Source organism: Neofelis nebulosa, chromosome 5 (genome assembly GCF_028018385.1).
Source record: "Neofelis nebulosa isolate mNeoNeb1 chromosome 5, mNeoNeb1.pri, whole genome shotgun sequence".
Classification (NCBI taxonomy): domain Eukaryota; kingdom Metazoa; phylum Chordata; class Mammalia; order Carnivora; family Felidae; genus Neofelis; species Neofelis nebulosa.
In genome coordinates, this window is record NC_080786.1 from 77,286,540 (window position 1) to 77,304,667 (window position 18,128).

The window sequence follows — 18,128 nt, forward strand, 5'->3', positions numbered from 1 at the left end:
TCCTACAACTTCCTAGCTGTCTGCGCTTTTCTACTTCCAGTGTTCAAAATAACACAAGGTATCAATGGGAGGACCCATCCTCTCAAGAAGAGAGAGTTAGAAATATCAAATATGAAAAAACAGAAAGCATTTCAAAAGATGGAGGGAGAGGAAAGCGAGGGAGAATTGGAGAATAGGGAATCTTTGAGAGGTGAATTCGTTCTGTCGCCTGCTTGTGGTGGGGGTTACAGCAATCTACACAGGAGATAAGATTGCATAGAACCGTGCGCGCGCACGTGCGCGCGCGCACACACACGTGCATGTAAAACTGGTAAAATGTAAATAAGATCTGTAGATTGTACTAATGTCAATTTATTGGCTTTCATAGTGCATTCTAGTTATGTAAGATGTTACAATTGGGGGAAACTGACTGGGGGTCCATGGGACATCCCTGTACTATTTTTGCAGCTTTCCGTGAATCTATAATTGTTTCAAAATAAAAGTTTTTAGGGGTGCCTCCGTGGCTCCGTTGGTTAACTGTCCTACTCTTGGTTTCAGTTCAGGTCATGATCTCAGGGTTTGGTGACATCACAGAGCCTGCTTGGGATTCTCTGTCTCTCTCACTCTCTGCTCCTCCCCTGCTCACTCTCTCTCTCTCTCTCTCTCTCTCTCAGATAAATGAACATTTAAAAAGTAACTAAAAGTTTTTCAAAGTTCCAAAAGATGGGGTAACTCATAACTATTTGAATGTTAACATTTACTCAAAGGTATCCTGAGGAAAACCATGTCTTTATTTCTCATCATCATCATCAATCAATTTTCTTCATACGATGATTCTGAAAAATGATCACAACTCAAGAATAACACAGTTTGCCTCATTTCCAATTTAGTATTATGTATTGGCTTTTTTTCTTCTTCTTAACCTAGAAATCGCTTGCTACAGACAGCAGATTAGAAAGGGGGCAGGCAAGCTTCCAAATGCGTGGACAGGAAAAACAGGTATGGAAGTGTAATGAACTGAAGGGAGGTGTTTTTATAACTCTCATTGGCTTCAGCTGTCAGGAAAGGTGACCTATGTCCTCTCTCACCCTAGTTTAATGCTCTAAGCTGGTATATGACTCACTATCACATAGAATTTTGTCCTTTCATCTGCTTCAGTGAGCCCACAATCTCACTAGCTGTCCACGTTTGGAGAAATAAATGTTTCCTTGATTCATTTTCTACAAGGAGATCAGGGTAACTTTCCCCTAATCCATGTATTTGTTTCATGTCTTCATTCCTTCATTTATTGAACATTTCTCAAGCTTCTATTTAAAAAAATAATGAGGAAAAAATAGGGGATGGCTCCTTCTCACAAGGAGACAGACATATTAATGATACTAGTAATACTGATATAGAGTTACGGATACACCTTCCATAGAACCGAGGAGGAAGCAGTAAGTTGCTGGGAATCCCACAGGGAGGGGCCGTGGAAAAAGCTTCACACAGGACATCCTTTTTGAGCTGGATTCTAAAGACTAGGTAGGAGCCTGTGAGGTGAAGAAAGTAGAGGAAAAGCAATTCAGGCAGAGGGAACAAACTTGGAGTTATAAAAGAAGTGTGGATTGCCAGTTTGGATGGATGCATAGGGAAATGATAAACTAACTGGAAGTCAGGGTAGGAGGCACTCTGCATGCCATGCTTAAGATAGTGGATTTTATCTTCAAGGCAGCAAGAACGTAAGTTTCTTTTCCTGTTCACTTCTTTGTATGTTAATATATTAGTATCATGTAATACAAATAAACATAATAAATAATATATGCCACAATAATATATAACAAATGTAAGAAATAATATATAGAGAGAATAACACATTTAGGTTAGCTTATTAACTTTTTTTTTTTGTAGTTTATTACAAAACAGGAGGGAAAATGTCTGTATACTACTTTCCTGGCCTAAGAAGTATTCTTCATGGAATAGAGCTACCTTGTTTTAGAAACCATGACTTCCTGGGGCACCTGGGTGGCTCAGTCAGTTAAGCTTCCGACTTCAGTTCAGGTCATGATCTAACAGTTCCTGGGTTGGAGCCCTGCTTCCGGCTCTGTGCTGACAGCTCAGAGCCTGGAGCCTGCTTTGGAGTTTGTGTCTCCCTCTCTCTCTGCCCCTCTCCTGCTGGCGCTCTGTCTCTCTCTGTCTTTCAAAAAATAAATAAACGTCAAAAAAAAGAAAGAAAGAAACCATGATTTCCTTACAAACAATGTATCAAATAAAATAAATGCAAGTCCAGCGCTTTCAATAACTGCTTGTTTGCAGAGTGCTGCCCAGAGCATTTCAAGGATAGAAGACTCTAGCAAGGCCTGTATGCACACTGGCAAGACAGAGGCAAATGCTTTTATTAGTTAAAAATTCATTTCAAAAAATAAAAAAATTTGGGGGTAGTGCCAATATTGAACATCCGTTGGTACCACGTATTTTATTTTATTATGAAAAAAAATTTTTTTTAATGTTTATTTATCTTTGAGAGAGCAACAGAGTGCAAGCTGGGGAGGGGCAGAGAGCAGGAGACACAGAATCAGAAGCAGTCTCCAGGCTCTGAGCTATTAGCACAGAGCCCGACATGGGGCGCAAACTCACGAACCGTGAGATCATGACCTGAGCCGAGGTCAGACCCTTAACTGACTGAGCGACTCAGGAACGCTGGTACCACATATTTTAGATTTATTTGAATCTAAAATATTATTATTATTAGAACCAGATTTCTGTTTTTATGTTTACTTAGCTGGCTTCCCAAGCACTGGTCATGAGAATCTTGTACCCATAGTTGAAGTCAGATCACTCCAAACATCTGGAATTTGATTAAAATCAACCCAACCACTTTTAGGATATGGTAACAGAAAACCACAAATTTAATTTATACATTTACTTTCCTTAATAAATAAGAACACTATAAATTTACCTTCCTTAGCAACAACAGCCACAGCAGAGAACAAAACAACAACAAAAGACAACACAAGAGAGATCACCCTGCAAATAGATAGAAAAGGGATAGAATACAAGAGGAGGTGGCTTTTGGGAAGGCCTGAGAAGTGATCAGGCCTTGAATGATAGTACGTTTGATGGGTTTGGAGAGGAGAAAAGGCGGATCCATGGAGAATGTAGGAAAGTGTAGGATTGTGGAACTGACAAATTAAATGGCTTATTAGATAACTGAAGGAAGAAGAGGGAAGAGAAACATTAAGCACTTAGCCATGCTGGATATTGAAGTCAGTCCTTCACATACGTAAGCACATTTAACTGGCCCACAGATCTGAGAGGCAGATTTGATTAACTGTATTTTATAGATTAGAAAATAGGCTCAGATACTTCTTCACAAAGCAGGCCAAACCTGAAGTTAATGTGAGCAACTTTTCTAATAAAATCTAGGACAAGGAACTACACTTGCTTTGGGATAATAAGGCCAAGGTTATTATTAGACTGAATAAGATCAAAGTCCTCATTATTAGGAGGATACGTTTTTCTTGAATACCAGAGTTGGTCCCCAGAAGGAAATTAATATTTAGGGTGATGAGCTATGTTGGATTTTAGGTACATTAAGCCCAAACCAACAGCATCTCACCTATGGGCTTCAATCTACTTCTATCAAATGGACCAGAGTTCAGGCAGGGGTCAGCAAAACCAAAGCTGACAATAAATCTTTTAATACTCTGAGAATGCTGGTAAAGGGAAAACGTTCAAGACTGAGCAATGAATTGGAGGGCTGGGTCTTTATTGTTCTGTGGAGGAGAGGTAGGTTTTGAGGAAAATTGGGATGGGCCCTGGAAAGGCTTGAAGGAGAGGATCTCAGCAAGAGGAAGAGGAGGAGGAGGAGAGGAGGGGAAGAGGGAAGAGAAGTTTTTTGTTGTTTTTTGTCAACAAAGTTTTTGTTGTCATTTTGTTTTTCAGAAAATTGGGCAATCGTTTAGGATAGCCTAATGAAAACTTAAGCAATGAGGATGTGCCCCTCCAACAGTACACGGGTGCAAGTTATCCAAACCTCAATGTCCTTATTTCTCCATATGGCTTTGGTTTTCTCCTCTAGCCCTCTGGTGAAGAGTTCCTGAGTCCAGGAATGGGTGCAACAGTGGTGGGTTTGGAGTAAGCGTGGTCCCACTCCTTGACCACTGGATGGGCATCGGCCCATGCCTCTCCTGGGGATGATAGGACAGCGAGCGCACCAAGTGGCAAAATGTCAGGTGCAGGCGGTGGCTGGCAGTTGCTACACTCGAGAGTTATTGCTTCCTGATGAGGCCCAGAGATTCGACTGAGGTAATTCCAAAGCCCTCCACTTTCCATAGAGGGGGTCTAACATTTCAGCATTAGGTATGTGCAGGTGCTATTAGTGAGGGAGGAAAAAAAATGTGTTGTACTGCAGTGGCCTGAGACTTGGTGTCAATGTTTCTTAAATCTTGGTGGCCCAAACCTGAGATACGCTGCTATTCTAAAGCACCTTGCAGTTTTCCCATTTATGTTTTGAACAGAGACTGCTCTTTTGTCTCGGAAAATCCCTTTGCAATGCTTGAGTGTTCTTTTTGGTTCAGTGAAGGCAAAGGCCATCTTTTATAGTGGAATGGACACATGGGACACAGCTCAAGTGCTGTGCATAATAATGCCATGGTAGACTATTTTTTAAGTTAACCGGGAGTCCAGCCTGAAATAGGTTGGAGTAGAGGTGGAGAGAAAATTCTCTTCTGTTGGCGGCTTGTAAAAGAGTGGAGAGATGACCTTGAGGGGAGTAAAGTCCTTCTGGGAGGCAATGAGCAATGGACTACGGATGATAATAGCCACTTCTAAATCTTCTGGTCTTTGCTTTCCAAATTACCCAGAGAGGGGCCACACAGCGGTCTTGTTCTACATTCCCATCATAGCTTAAAGCAAACTTTCACAATGTTTGGAGCCCATGATGGCCTGCAAGTGAAGGAGGATGTCCTCAAATTCCTTGCAGCAGGAACCCTCTTAAGTGGCACTAACCTTGACTTCCAAATGGAACAGTACACCTACAAAAGGAAACGTGATGGGATCTACATCATAAATCTGAAGAGAACCTGAGAGAAGCTTCTGCTGGCAGCTTGTGCCATTGGAGCCTTGAAAACCCAGCTGATGTCAGTGTCATATCATCTGGGAATACTGGCCAGAGAGCTGTGCTGAAGTTTGCGGCTGCTACTGGAGCCACTCCCTGCTGCTGGCTGCTTCACCCCTGGAAACTTCACTAAGTAGATCCAGGCAGCCTTCCTGGAACCGAGACTTCTGGTGGTTACAGATCCCAGGGCTGACCACTAGCCTCTCACAGAGGCATCTTATGTTAACCTGCCCACCGTCGCTCATGTAACACAAACTCTCCTATGTGCTATATAGACATTGCTATCGCTTACAACAAGAGAGCTCACTCAGTGGGTCTGATGTGGTGGATGCTGGCCTGGGAAGTTCTGCACATCTGTGGCACCATCAGGTCCTACCTGTCTCTTCTTCTACAGAGATCTTGAAGAGATTGAAAAGGAAGAGCAGCTTCCTGAGTTCACTGCTACTCAACCTGAAGTTGCAGACTGAACTGAAGGTGTGCAGGTGCCCTCTATGCCTATTCAGCAGTCCTCTACTGAAGACCGGAGTGCTCAGCCTGCCAGTGAAGACTGTTCTGCAGCTCCCACTGCTTAGACCACTGAATGGATAGGAACAACACCGAGTGGTCTTAAGCTGCTTTTCTACAACGGCAAACAAAATGGAATAGGGTTGATGGAAATGAAACAGTTTCTTAAAAAAAAAAAACAAAACCCACAAAACTCCTGGTCTTTCTATTCTCAAACTTTCATTAACAGTCTGGTGTTGGGGTGCCTGGGTGGCTCAGTCGGTTGAGCGTCCAACTTCGGCTCAGGTCATGATCTCACAGCTCGTGGATTCGAGCCCCGCGTCGGGCTCTGTGCTGATGGCTCAGAGCCTGGGGCCTGCTTCGGATTCTGTGTCTCCCTCTCTCTCTGCCCCTAACCCACTCACATTCTGTCTCTGTCTCTCTCAAGAAATAAATAAACATTTAAAAAAAATTAAAAAAAAAAACAGTCTGGTGTTAACTGTGTTTTGGAGAATTAAGGAAGGAGCCTATGTCCACATTTAGGATTTGGTTCCACTCTCTAGGAACTGCCTCCCATATGCCCAAGCCAGAGTGTTGATAGCCACAGGTGGTTCTGGAGCTCTAGGTGGTATCTTGCACCAGAATTCCAGAACACTTTATTGAGTACAGGATGAGGCTGTAATGGGGAGTGCCTGTGTTAAGTTCAAGGAAGCCTGAAGTCTGGCCTTAACTAAATCAGAGGTAAAGGTCAAGTGTAGTCAGGGATGGATTTGTGGGGCCAGAAAAGGATTCCAGCAATGTTTGGGGGAGGGGACTGGATATCTTGTCCCTAAATAGGGTGGGACTTTTTTCTCTTATTGATAATTAACCAGAAGTATGACCTCTAGATAACAGGGAGAGTTAATTTGCACTCCCTGCCAGCCCAGGGGTGGAGACTAGCAGGTACTAGGCCACAGGTACCTCTTGTCTTTAAGTTTCTGTGAAGCCTTCTTTGAATTATGCCCTTCCCTATCCCTCTCCAAGGTGTAGTTTTCCTTTCTCTGGCTCCTACTGCATTTTGCACACAATTATCTTGTAATTTTTAATCATGTCTCTTCCAGTAAACTCGCCTCACAGGCGAGGGACTGGCGCTGGTTCTCAGATCCCGGTTCCAATCCTGCTACACCACTAGTTAGCTTTGTGACTTTAGGCAAATTACTTAATCGCTCTGTACTTGATTTCCTGATTTATTAAAAATGGGCATAAGACTCCTCACCATCGCCTGAGGTTGCTGGGAGAAACGAACATGACAGTACGTCGTAAAGTACTAGACCTTAGGTATATGCAAACCAAAGGGCACTTAGCAGGGTAAACATTTGTTCTGACCTACCTTTATTTTGTGCCCTCAACAAACATTTACTGAGTACCTACAGTATATTTCAGGCCTCCGGAGCGCTGGCTCCCAGGTGAGGAAGCCTCACTTGTTGCGGCCTGTGGGCCTTGTCCGGCGGGCCGTCTCACGACTGGCTACGCCGAACAGAAAGCCCCGCCCACAGCCCTTTCGATCTCGCCAACGATTGGACCGAGACAGTTTCGCACGCATTCTGGTTGCTAGGTTCGGGACGTGGTACGGGGTGAAGCTGCGCGTGCGCAGATTGAGGACGAAGATGCTTTCCGGTCCGGCGGGAGGAGGTGACGTCAGGGGTGGTGGCAGGCGGGGGCCTCCTATAGCCCTCAGGACGTTTTATCTGTGGGCCCTCCAATCGCGTCATAAGTCGGCGACTGAGCCTTGGCGGTGGTGGCCGAGGCGGCGAAGGCGGCAGCGGCGGCGACAGCTCTGGGGTTTGCTTCTCGGGGTGTGTCGGCCGCCGCTGCTGCTTGGGCCTGGTATGTACAAATGGCTGGTTAGGATTCTCGGCACCATTTTCCGTTTCTGTGACCGGCCGGTGCCCCCTGCCCGGGCCCTCCTGAAGAGGCGGCGCTCGAACAGGTGAGAGGAGAGGGGGCCGAGCGCCAGCCTGGCTGTACTCCCTCCCCCACCCGGGGCTCGGCCCCGAGAGCGCTGATCCAGCCAGGCAGGCCCTGCTCTGCCGAAACAGTTGGCCAGGCCAAGGCGGTGGAGGTGCGAGTCGCGGGTATCCTGGTGACGTAGTCGCTCCCTCCACGCTGTGCGATGCGGCTGCTGCTGATGGAACGAGCTAGTTGTCTTTGGAGTGCACCGTGATGGTTAGGATCTTTGATGTTCTTGTCAGAGTCCGAGCTGATTGCTGTCAAATGGGGTTTTATTGTATCTTGCTACTCTTTCGTTAGTTGAAAAGTAACAATTGAAGGAATAGTGTCTGTGTTGTGGGCACAGCACACTCCCAAGTGTCATATGTAGGCAATAAGTGCAGCTAAAGGAAGTGAGATTCATAGCTTGACCAAAGCCGTTTTGACTACAAGAATTGTTCTCTTAGCACCAAAGAACAGCAGCTGTTTTGTTCTGAAACAGCTGTCAAACTGTGTGTGTGTGTTTTGCGAGGGAGGGAGGGAGGATGGTTCTGTGCTTTAGAGTTAGTATATGAGGGGGGAAAATTAGGTGTCTCATTTCTTTAAAAAGATCACTAGTTTGTGCTTAAAAATTTTGGGGGGAAACTAAAACTGTTCTTACTCAGTATCTGCCCCTTGGTTTGTCTCATTTCATAGTGTGTACCCCTTGCTTGAGAATTAATCTAGAGAATAAAAGACCATACCAATTCTCTACTCCCCCATCAACTTTTAGTGACCAAGTGTTAATTTCATTTTTTATTAAGCCCAGGATTATTGAAGGATAGTTTCTTGGAGCTTGAGAGAGCAACATGATTTAATACATGAGTCTGAAAATGCAGATCATTGATGAAATAGGCTGTTGGCTACATTCCATCATGTGTTCTAGAGAAACCAAGGTTTCAACTTAGTCTTTTCTACCTTTTTGTGAGGTTGATAAGAGGATCATTTGGGAGCATGTTGTAAAGTGCCTTAAATGATGCTTAATATATTATAAGGGTGGTATTTGTTTATTCTACCTCAGCGGCCTTGTGCTGAGGCTGGTGCATGATAGGTACTTGGTACATATTTATTGAATAAGAGAATATTAATTTCCTCTCCTTGTCCTTTCTTTCTGCTGTGAATCCCTGCCAGTGAGTGAAACAATGGTTTGGAGATCAAAACCCTGTTCTTCACCACACATCCTTTATCTAAAACAATTCTTCACAATGTAAGCCATGTTTCAGTCAAAATGAAGCCAGGAGGTCTTACTGGGATGTTCAAAGTTATTAACTGAATGGTATTCTCCTGGGATTTATTCTGTTAATTTTTTTTTGGTAAAAATGATCAATTATAATTATCTTTAGAAAGATGATTATAGTATACCGTAAGCTTTTAACATTCTTGACGTATATATAGGCCCAAAAACTTTCCTGAATTCCCCAATTTTTTATTACAACTGTAATATAGTTTCCATGATAAAAATGCAGTTAAATATAACACCTTTTCTGGTTAAGAACTATATTTTAAGGCTTCTTATATTGTCTGCTTCTAGTAAAGTAGAAGATGGCTTTTCTTGTGAGGGTGGGGAGATGTTGTCATCCTTCAAAAGGAAGTTATTTGTTGTTTTAAAATCATTGCTGGGGGGCGCCTGGGTGGCGCAGTCGGTTAAGCGTCCGACTTCAGCCAGGTCACGATCTCACGGTCCGTGAGTTCGAGCCCCGCGTCAGGCTGTGGGCTGATGGCTCGGAGCCTGGAGCCTGTTTCCGATTCTGTGTCTCCCTCTCTCTCTGCCCCTCCCCCGTTCATGCTCTGTCTCTCTCTGTCCCAAAAATGAATAAAAAACGTTGAAAAAAAATTTAAAAAAAATAAAAAAAAATAAATAAATAAAATCATTGCTGGAGAGAAAAAGGATATACCAGTCCTAGGCTGTCACCTATGTTCATTTACTAGCCAAATGATTTCTGGCCAATTTCAAGTTCGTACTTTAGCCAGATTACAGATTATCATTTGATAGGGAGTTTTGGGTCTCTTTCAAATAGTTTAAACAAGAGTGTTAAGTCCTCAAATGGTAAAGGCCTACTACAGAGGAGTGTTTTCTCTTCAAACATCAGTTGAGTCTCATTTTTTGACAACGTGGATGGAGGGGGTGTGTTGTATGCATATTAGGTTTACTTATAGAAATGGATATGTGTGTGTATATGTAAATATATATATTTTTTTCTCTTTTTCTTTTCAGCACTTTGTTTTCTACAGTGGACACTGATGAAATACCAGCCAAAAGACCAAGATTAGGTATTGAATATGAATTTTAAAAATTAGTTTTTTTTAGTAGGAAAAGTATATGCATGGAACAAAATTCAAAAGGTAAAAAGTTTATGCTGTGAAAAGTAAGTCTCTTTCCTGTCCCTTTTCTGCTCAGTTATCTTTTCTAGGGACTATTATCAGGGTCTTAAGTATCCTTCCAGATAGATAAGCCTGTGTGTTGAATGTGTATTTTAAAATTCTGAATCTTTCTATAAAAAAAGGTGCTTTTTATTTTTGAGGAAAAAACACTGTAAAAACTATTTCAAATTGAGTCATCTAGTTCAAATAACTGAGTGAATGAATCTAATGTGTTGCCCCAAATTGTTTACTTCTCTGGATCCAGAGGGCTAGACATAGCTTGATAGAAGAGAATAAAACTAGATTAAAGGAAAAAAGGCAAAATGGAGTGCTATAATAATATTTCCTCTGTCTCAAAAATGAATGTGAATTTTGATCTCCTCCAGATGTGGTAGTTAAGAGTAGAAATGTCTGTTAAGATTTCATTTAAATCCAGGGGCACCTGGATGGCTCGGTCTGTTGTGCGTCCAACTCTTGATTTGGGTTCGGGTCATGATCTCATGGTCATGAGTTCGAGCTCCACATCAGGCTTTGTGTTGACAGCACAGAGCCTGCTTGGGATTCTTTCTCTCTTTCTCTCTGCCCCTTTCCCTGCTGGTTCTCTTGCTGTCTCTCAAAATAAATAAAGAAAACTTAAAAAAAAAAAGATTTCATTTAAATCCAATGAGCAATTATTAAGCATGTCTTACTGCTAAGCAATGTGTTAGGTTCTACAGGAAATAGAAAAATGAGTAAGACAGGGTCTCTATTTTTAAGGACCTTACAATTGTGGAGGTATATAACTGTATAGTAGAGGGTATAAGGCAAGCATATAAATTATTACTAATGTCAGTAGGGATGTGATAAATGAAATAAGAAAGATAGTAACAAAATACTGTCCAATTTTCAGCTGATTAAAAATCTCAGTAAATATTTGATGAAAGAGCTAGTGTGTAAGATGGATCTTAAAGGGTGGATGGGATATCAGCAGAGCAATAGGAAGGAAAAGCATTCTAAGCAGAGGGAACAGTATGAAAGAGTTGTGCAATTTAGGAAATAGTGAATAGAATTCAGGGGAGAAGTTGGCTAAAGAGAAGTATGTCAAATCAAAGAGGACTTTGAGTGCGAGGAATTTCTATTAAATTCACTGGGACAGTGTTTCTCAAAGCACAAGATGGGTATCAGTTTAGGAAAGGATTTTAGGGGATACAGCATTTCATAGCATTAAGTAACATGTGAATTATGTTACATAGTAAAATGTTGTATCCTTTTCAGTTGTTTTTAATTTTCTGATTATTTCAAGCAGAAAATCTTAATTTAATGCTAGTATGTTTTTATTACTTGCTATTACATGTGACTCTCCCTTCTTTTAATAGGCCCAGCTAGAACTTAACATTTTTATGTTTTCATTTCTTTATAAGGCAAAGAATGTTTCTTTACATTTAGAGTAGTGGTATAAAATTACCTTTCAAATACATTTATTTAGCAAAAAACATGAGTCAATTTTAAACAAAAATATAAGTAAGTAACAGTTACTTATATAAATAAAAAACTTTGACAGTGGTTACACCTGAAACCAACAAAACATTGTGTGTCAACTATATTTCAACAAAACAAGAAATACAAAAGAACTTTGACGGTATTATAGAAGGTTCCTTAAATAATAAGGGTAATCATCTATTTCATGGACTTCCATGTTAAAGATCTCTCCCTCCATGATTCCATGAAATATGTATTATAATTTCTGAATTTAAATTATAGATGGGAACCAAGGGGGAAGCAGTGGGTAGAGGATATAATACTTATTGGCAGAGTTTGTAAAGGTCTGCAGCACTGCATCCAATAGACCTCTCTGTGATGATGTCTGTTGAACACTTGAAATGGGGCCAGTGTGCCTGAGGAACTGAATTTAATTTTAACTAAATATAAACTTAGGTAACTACATGTGGCCACTGGCAACTGTGTTGGATAATACAACTCTCTTGGTTGCTTTTGAGAGAGGAAGAAAGGAGGGTAAAAGAAAAGGGGAACCTTAGAATCTCAGACTTATGATCTTACAAATCAGAGGGGTTTTAAGAAATCTAACCTAGTCTAGTGTGAAGAAAGTAAGGTGGTCTTATCCCCATTTTATAGGCCGTCTACCTTCTTCCTCTCCTCCTCCTCCTTCTCCTCCTCTCCTGTCCTCCTTTCTCCCCCCTCCCCTTTCTTTTTTGAGTCATTTAGATTTTTTTGGCCTAGTCTCTAGGAATACTCAGATTTTGGGGTGCCTGGGTAGCTCAGTCGAGGTCGAAGCATCTGACTTCAGCTCAGGTCATGATCTCATGGTTCCTGGGTTTGAGCTCCACGTCGGGCTCTGTGCTGACAGCTCAGAGCCTGGAGCCTGCTTCAGATTCTGTGTCTCCCTCTCTCTCCGCACCTCCCCAGCTCATGCTCTCTCTCTCTCTCAAAAAATGCATAAACATTAAAAAAAAAAAAAAGGAATACTCAGATTCTGACAAATTTGTAGGAAAATAAGTATTACAATGCTTTTTAGCATCCATTATTTAACTATGTTAGTTATTACGAGTATACTATGCCCTCTGGAGCCTGAATGACAGTCTAGTGGTTAAGCATAAATCTCTAAAACTCTTACTCTTTCACTTAAGAAAACACAGCAGAGGGGCACCTGGGTGGCTCAGTCGGTTAAGCATCCAACTTCAGCTTAGGCCATGATCTCATGGTTTGTGAGTTTGAGCCCTGCATTGGGCTCTCTGCTATCAATACAGAGCCTTCTTTGGATCCTCTGTCCTCCTCTCTCTCTCTCTATGCCCCTCCCACGTGTGTGCTCTCTCTCTCTCAAATATCAATGAACATTAAAAAAAAAAAAAAAAAAAACAACACAGCAGAATATAAGATACATTACTAGAGGGATAATCTGGAATTTTTTTTTAAGTTTATTTATTTATTTTGACAGAGAGAGCATGTGTGCACTCACGAGTGGGGCAGGGGCAGAGAGCAAAGGAGAGAGAGAGAATCTCAAGCAGGCTCAGCACTGCTTGAGGCTCGAACCCAGGAACCCGTGAGATCATGACCTGAGCAGAAGTCGAATGCTTAACTGACTGAGCCATCCAGGTGCCCCATCTCCCTGTTGTTTAAGTTATTCCCCTATCTTTCTATTTCTGTTTTATATTTTATATGTTCTGGAGTGCTTGTTGTTTAAGAGCCACCATTTCAGTTTCAGGCTTTTTTTTCTCTAAAAAAATTTAGCAGAGTGTGGCTAAATTGATGGTCTCTTTCTCTCTCAAGCTAGTGGTTTAAAATACCTTAACTGGGAAATAGAAAGGAAATTGTAGACAACCAATCAACAGTGTAGGAAATGAGAAAGGGGTAGTGTCCTAAAAAGAGGAAGTGGGGCAAGTACTGAAATTTACCCTTCCCCCTTATTTGTTTACTTACTTATTTTGTAATCTTTATTTTTGCTGGCAGGGAGGGGCATCAGATCTAACATGTCTTCTCCAGTAGAGGAATAGCCTTATTTCATCAGAGATGTTTAAAAGCTACATGTTTTATACTTCACTAATTTCCACCTTGGAAGTAGCCAATGTATAATAGGCACTTAGTAAGTAGTTATTTAGGAGTGTATTGTTACCTTCCCAGGAAGTAAAAACAAACCAGTGAGTAAATTATAGTGCTTCCTGTTGGCTTCTGCCACGTTTAGTGTCTATATGCTGCAGGTTAAGTTATGCCCCTATCTCTGTGGCTTATTTATTTTATATATTCTGAAGAACTCATTGCTTAAAAGTGGTCATTTCAATGGGTGCCTGGGTGGCTCAGTTTGTTAAGTGTCTAACTCTCGATTTGGCTCAGGTCATGATCTCATGGTTCTTGAGATTGAGCTCCCGTGTAGGGCTCTGCTGACAGCGCAGAGCCTACTTGGGATTCTCTCTCCCTCTTTTGTGCCCCCTCCCACTTGTGCATGCTCTCTCTCTGTCTCTAAATAAACATTTTTAAAAAGTTGTCATTTTAGGACTTTTTTTATGAATTAGTATGTGATTTGCTGAAGTGATAATTTCATGTTTGTATAGCATCCCAGAAGAGATATTTTATTGAAAAACAAAAATTATGGGGCACCTGGCTGGCTCAGTTAATAGAGCATGCGACAATCGCTTCTCGGCCTTTTGGCTAAGATCAAGTGTAATAGAGCATGCGACTCTTGAACTTGAACTTGGGATTGTGAGTTCAAGTCCCATGTTGGGCCTAGAGCCTACTTTAAAAAAAACCAAAAAAACCCAAAAAGCAACTCAAAAAACAAAACAAAAAAAACCCCAAATGCTGGAATGCTGGAATTTCAGTTATTCAGATAGGAGAAAAATTACTTTTACAGTTACCGTCTTATCTCAGTGATTGAAAGTAGGACTTCTAATAAAGATTGAGAGAGGCCTTTCTAAGACATACTCTTAATTTTTTGCTAGAAGTGTATTACTCTATATGTGTATGTAATCTATACTATATTTTCTAGATTATTTCATTCACCAAGTGAAAACCAGTCTCTACAATGCTGCCAGCTTATTTGGATTCCCATTCCAGCTGACCACAAAGCCCATGGTAACTTCTGCTTGTAATGGAACACGGAATGTGGCCCCTTCAGGAGAGGTCAGTGGGGATAGGGTTCCATTGGGGCTAATGATTTTTGTACTTCATCATTAAAGTTAAATTTTAGAAATATTCTCTTTTTATGGGATGTTTGGCTGGCTCAGTCAGAGAGCATGCAACTCTTGATCTTGGGGTTGTGTGTTCAAGCCCCACGTTAGATACAGAGATTACTTAAATAAATAACATTTTATTAAAAAAAAAAGAAATATTCTCTTTTTAGGAATTAATGAGTAGAATGACTTTTTCCCAGAAACATTGATTCCAAAAACATTCTTTTTTTTTTCCCCCAGAACCATTCTTTATTAATGTTGATATAAAGGCCAAGAATTTAAAAGTTAAGAAATTATGCAGTTAAAAAATATTTATAAAGAGCCCAGCTACTAATACATCTGCTTTTCTTATTTAAGTACTATATGTAAAGAACCTAGAATTCTTATTTTGTACATAATTTTGTGAGTCTTCACCAGTTAAACCTTTGGTCTCACTAATGATGTCTCTTCTGTGAGCTAGCAAAATAATCACCAATAGAGTGATTTTTTTTATATTAAGAACTTACTTAAATTCTAAAATTTAGATACTACAGAGGTGGTTCTATTTGATTTTAAGGTATTTTCGAATTCTTCATCTTGTGAACTGACAGGTTCTGGATCCTGGAACAACATGCTGAAACTGGGTGAGGTGGTCAAAAATCTTTCTGCTTTCCTCTACCTCCTTCTGCCTCTGTTTTCTGAGTTTTGAGAATATGAAAGGAAAACACTGATTTGGGTTGGGATAAGAACATAGACATATTGTCTCTACCATTCTAAAAATGAAGTAGCTTTCTTTTAGAATTGTCATTGAATTTACTGGTTGTGTTTTCTATTTGTATTATCAGTGTCTTTAATGTGACTTAGTTCAAGGTTCATTCATAAAAAAAAAACAAATAAAAACATTTCCTGAGAGCTTACTCTGTGCTAGGCATGCGTTAAGTTATCAAGAATCACAAAATAACAAAACAATAATTAAAACTTTTCATAACAAAATATAAAACAAATAACAAAATAATTAAACCCTGCCTTTGAGGAACATCATCTGATTGGGAAGCAACTTTAAGTTTCCAGTTCTCATATTTTTATGGATTACGAATCTCCATATTATTGTTGGAGCCCAAAGTTGAATTGTAATTATTGTACATACTGTATAAAATTCTATCATGGGGAAGAATAGGAAGAATCCAGACTCCTGAAAATGGCTGTGATCTCTGTCACACAGCATATGAAGTTTGAGAGAAAGAGAAAAAAGCTTTTAGAAAAGTTGTGGGTTCAGAGATCAAAAATAGAAGAAATTGAGGAAATGACAAAAACCTTACAGTAGTGCTCCTCAAACTTTTTTAGTAAAGTATCTCTGGTAGAAGAGAAGAGCAAAGGGGAGTAAATGCATACCCCTGAGTCTGAGAATCTAGTTCCCAAAGACCTGGAACAAAGATGATACTTTTTTTTGCAGTCTTTCATTTTAGAGGCAATACAAATTAGATTTTATAATCTATTTGTATCATTTGAATATATAAATATTAAAAGTTATTTATCTTTGGGGCATCTGGGTATCTCAGTCAGTTAAGCATCCTACTTCAGCTCAGGTCAGAATCTCACAGTTCATGAGTTTGAGCCCCATATTGGGCTCTCTGTTGTCAACACAGAGCCTGGAGCCTGCTTCAGATCCCCTGCTCCCCCCACCCCCCACCACCTTATGCTCTCTCTCTCAAAAATAAAATAAACATAAAAAAAAAATATTAAAAAAGTTATTTATTATTAAGTTGGGCATATGGAAGGGATGATACCTTTGTCTTGTGCCTGAGGTACCAACACTATGTTTCTGTGTATTTGTGTAGCCTACTCAGAGAAACACAGGTATTCCTAGGGCACCTTTCTTGTACAGTCTCTTATCTGAAACCCTTGAAGATGGGCTTGGGAATTAGAATCTTACATATTTTAGATATGTTGTGTTTATTGAATATTGTTAACAATCCATTAGGATTGAACAGTGGTTCAAATCAGATTTTGCAAACAAATGAATTCAGGTCAGTTTAAGTTTTGCTGCTACAGACTTAAATGAAAAAACTTTCAGTTTTAAATCTCTTTACATTTTGGAGTCCTCAGAGACTCTACACCTCTATAGTAGCTCCAGCAGTGAATGGGGCTGATGAAAGTGTGGTTACTTGTTTTTGAGGTATAGTAACCATCTCATAAGTGTTGGAAGCTTCCAGTGAACTGTAGTAGCCTATAGCAAGTTTTCATTTAAAAATAACTTCTGTTTAAAAATAATAATAATAACTTCTGTTTTCTTGGGAAGAAGAAATGATTTGAACAACTCACTCAATTTGATTAGATTACAGGGAGTTTGTAATCACTGAGTTCCCCATGCTTCTTGATGGTCCCAGGATGCAAGTGAAACTTGAAGAGCTTGCCTGTGAATTTTTACGGTTTCTCTGAGGTCCAAGGCAAACTAAGCACTATTGCTTTTCCTTCAACTTTTTACAATTTGTACTGGATCTCTGTGCTATATAGTAATAGAATTTGAAAGAATAGGGTATTTAGTTCTACAATGTAGTCTGCTCACAGATTTTCTAATGCAGACTGTTCACAGGTTTTTGGGTTGGGTTGTTGTTTTTTGTTTTTTTTTTACAATTACAAATGCATTTTTAAAATAGGTAATAAATCTCCTAATGGAATAAGTGACTATCCAAAGATCAGAGTGACAGTAACCCGAGATCAGCCTCGCAGAGTCCTGCCTTCCTTTGGGTAAGTGTTAAATTCTGCCTTCCTGTAAATGGAAACTTATTCTTTTATGTAATCTTGTTAAGAAGTACTCCGAGTTTAGTAATTTGCCAGATATCATACAGCTGTTGAGAGATTTGAACTCAGGTGTGTGTTACTCTTTCTATATCATCATATGCTTATAGCATCTGATGTTGAAAACCTTTTAAAAAAGATTTGTTGCTCACTTCTAAACTTTATTTTTTTAAGTTTTTTATTTTAATTCTAGCATAGTTAACATACAGTGTTAATGTTAGTTTTAGCTGTACCATGGAGTGAGTCAACGTTTCTACACATTGCTCAATTCCCCGTCATAAGTGTACTCTTTAATCCCCATCACCTATTTCATCCATCCCCCCCACCTCCCCTAAACTTAATTTTTTCCCTAAACTTTATTTTGGAAGCATAATATACATATAGAAAGTGCAGAAACAATGATAAGTTTCCGTATACTAAACACATCAGTTTTATGAAATGTTTTTATTAGTAATTTTCTTCTCCTTTCTGTGTTCTCACTTTGTTGAATAAATAGCTGATTGTAGGGTTAAGAGAGAAAGTACAAATATCATTTTGTTATTTCTCATTTAATTCCGTTACTGTCAGAGATACACTGTAGTATAACTCCAGTTCTTTAAAATTTGTTAGCATTTGTTTTATGACCTGAATATGGTCTGCCTGGATGATGTTCAATGTGCACTTGAAAAGAATATGTATTCTGTTATTTTTAGGTGGAATGTTCTAGATTGCCAGTTAGGTCAAGTTGACTGATAATGTTTTACAGTCTTACTGATTTTCTTTTT

General features: G+C 40.0%; 1 protein-coding gene and 1 pseudogene across 7 annotated transcripts in view; both read left to right on the forward strand.

Annotated features, from left to right (window-relative positions):
* Positions 1–6,060, forward strand: part of LOC131512283 (small ribosomal subunit protein uS2-like) — a 66,180-nt pseudogene extending 60,120 nt beyond the window's left edge.
* A 1,180-nt stretch (positions 6,061–7,240) lies between these two features.
* SENP2 (SUMO specific peptidase 2) overlaps positions 7,241–18,128 on the forward strand; it is a 31,765-nt gene continuing 20,877 nt past the window's right edge. The window contains exons 1-5 of one of the 7 annotated variants that reach the window (XM_058730746.1): positions 7,241–7,526; positions 9,780–9,835; positions 14,403–14,536; positions 15,143–15,209; positions 17,223–17,313. In XM_058730746.1, the coding sequence (XP_058586729.1) occupies positions 7,426–7,526; positions 9,780–9,835; positions 14,403–14,536; positions 15,143–15,209; positions 17,223–17,313 (449 nt within the window). In that variant the 5' untranslated portion in view covers positions 7,241–7,425. Of the gene's footprint in view, positions 7,527–7,553; positions 7,763–9,779; positions 9,908–14,402; positions 14,537–15,142; positions 15,210–17,222; positions 17,314–18,128 lie in introns of those variants that run through there. The other 6 variants (XM_058730742.1, XM_058730745.1, XM_058730748.1 and 3 more) reach the window with 6 other exon arrangements.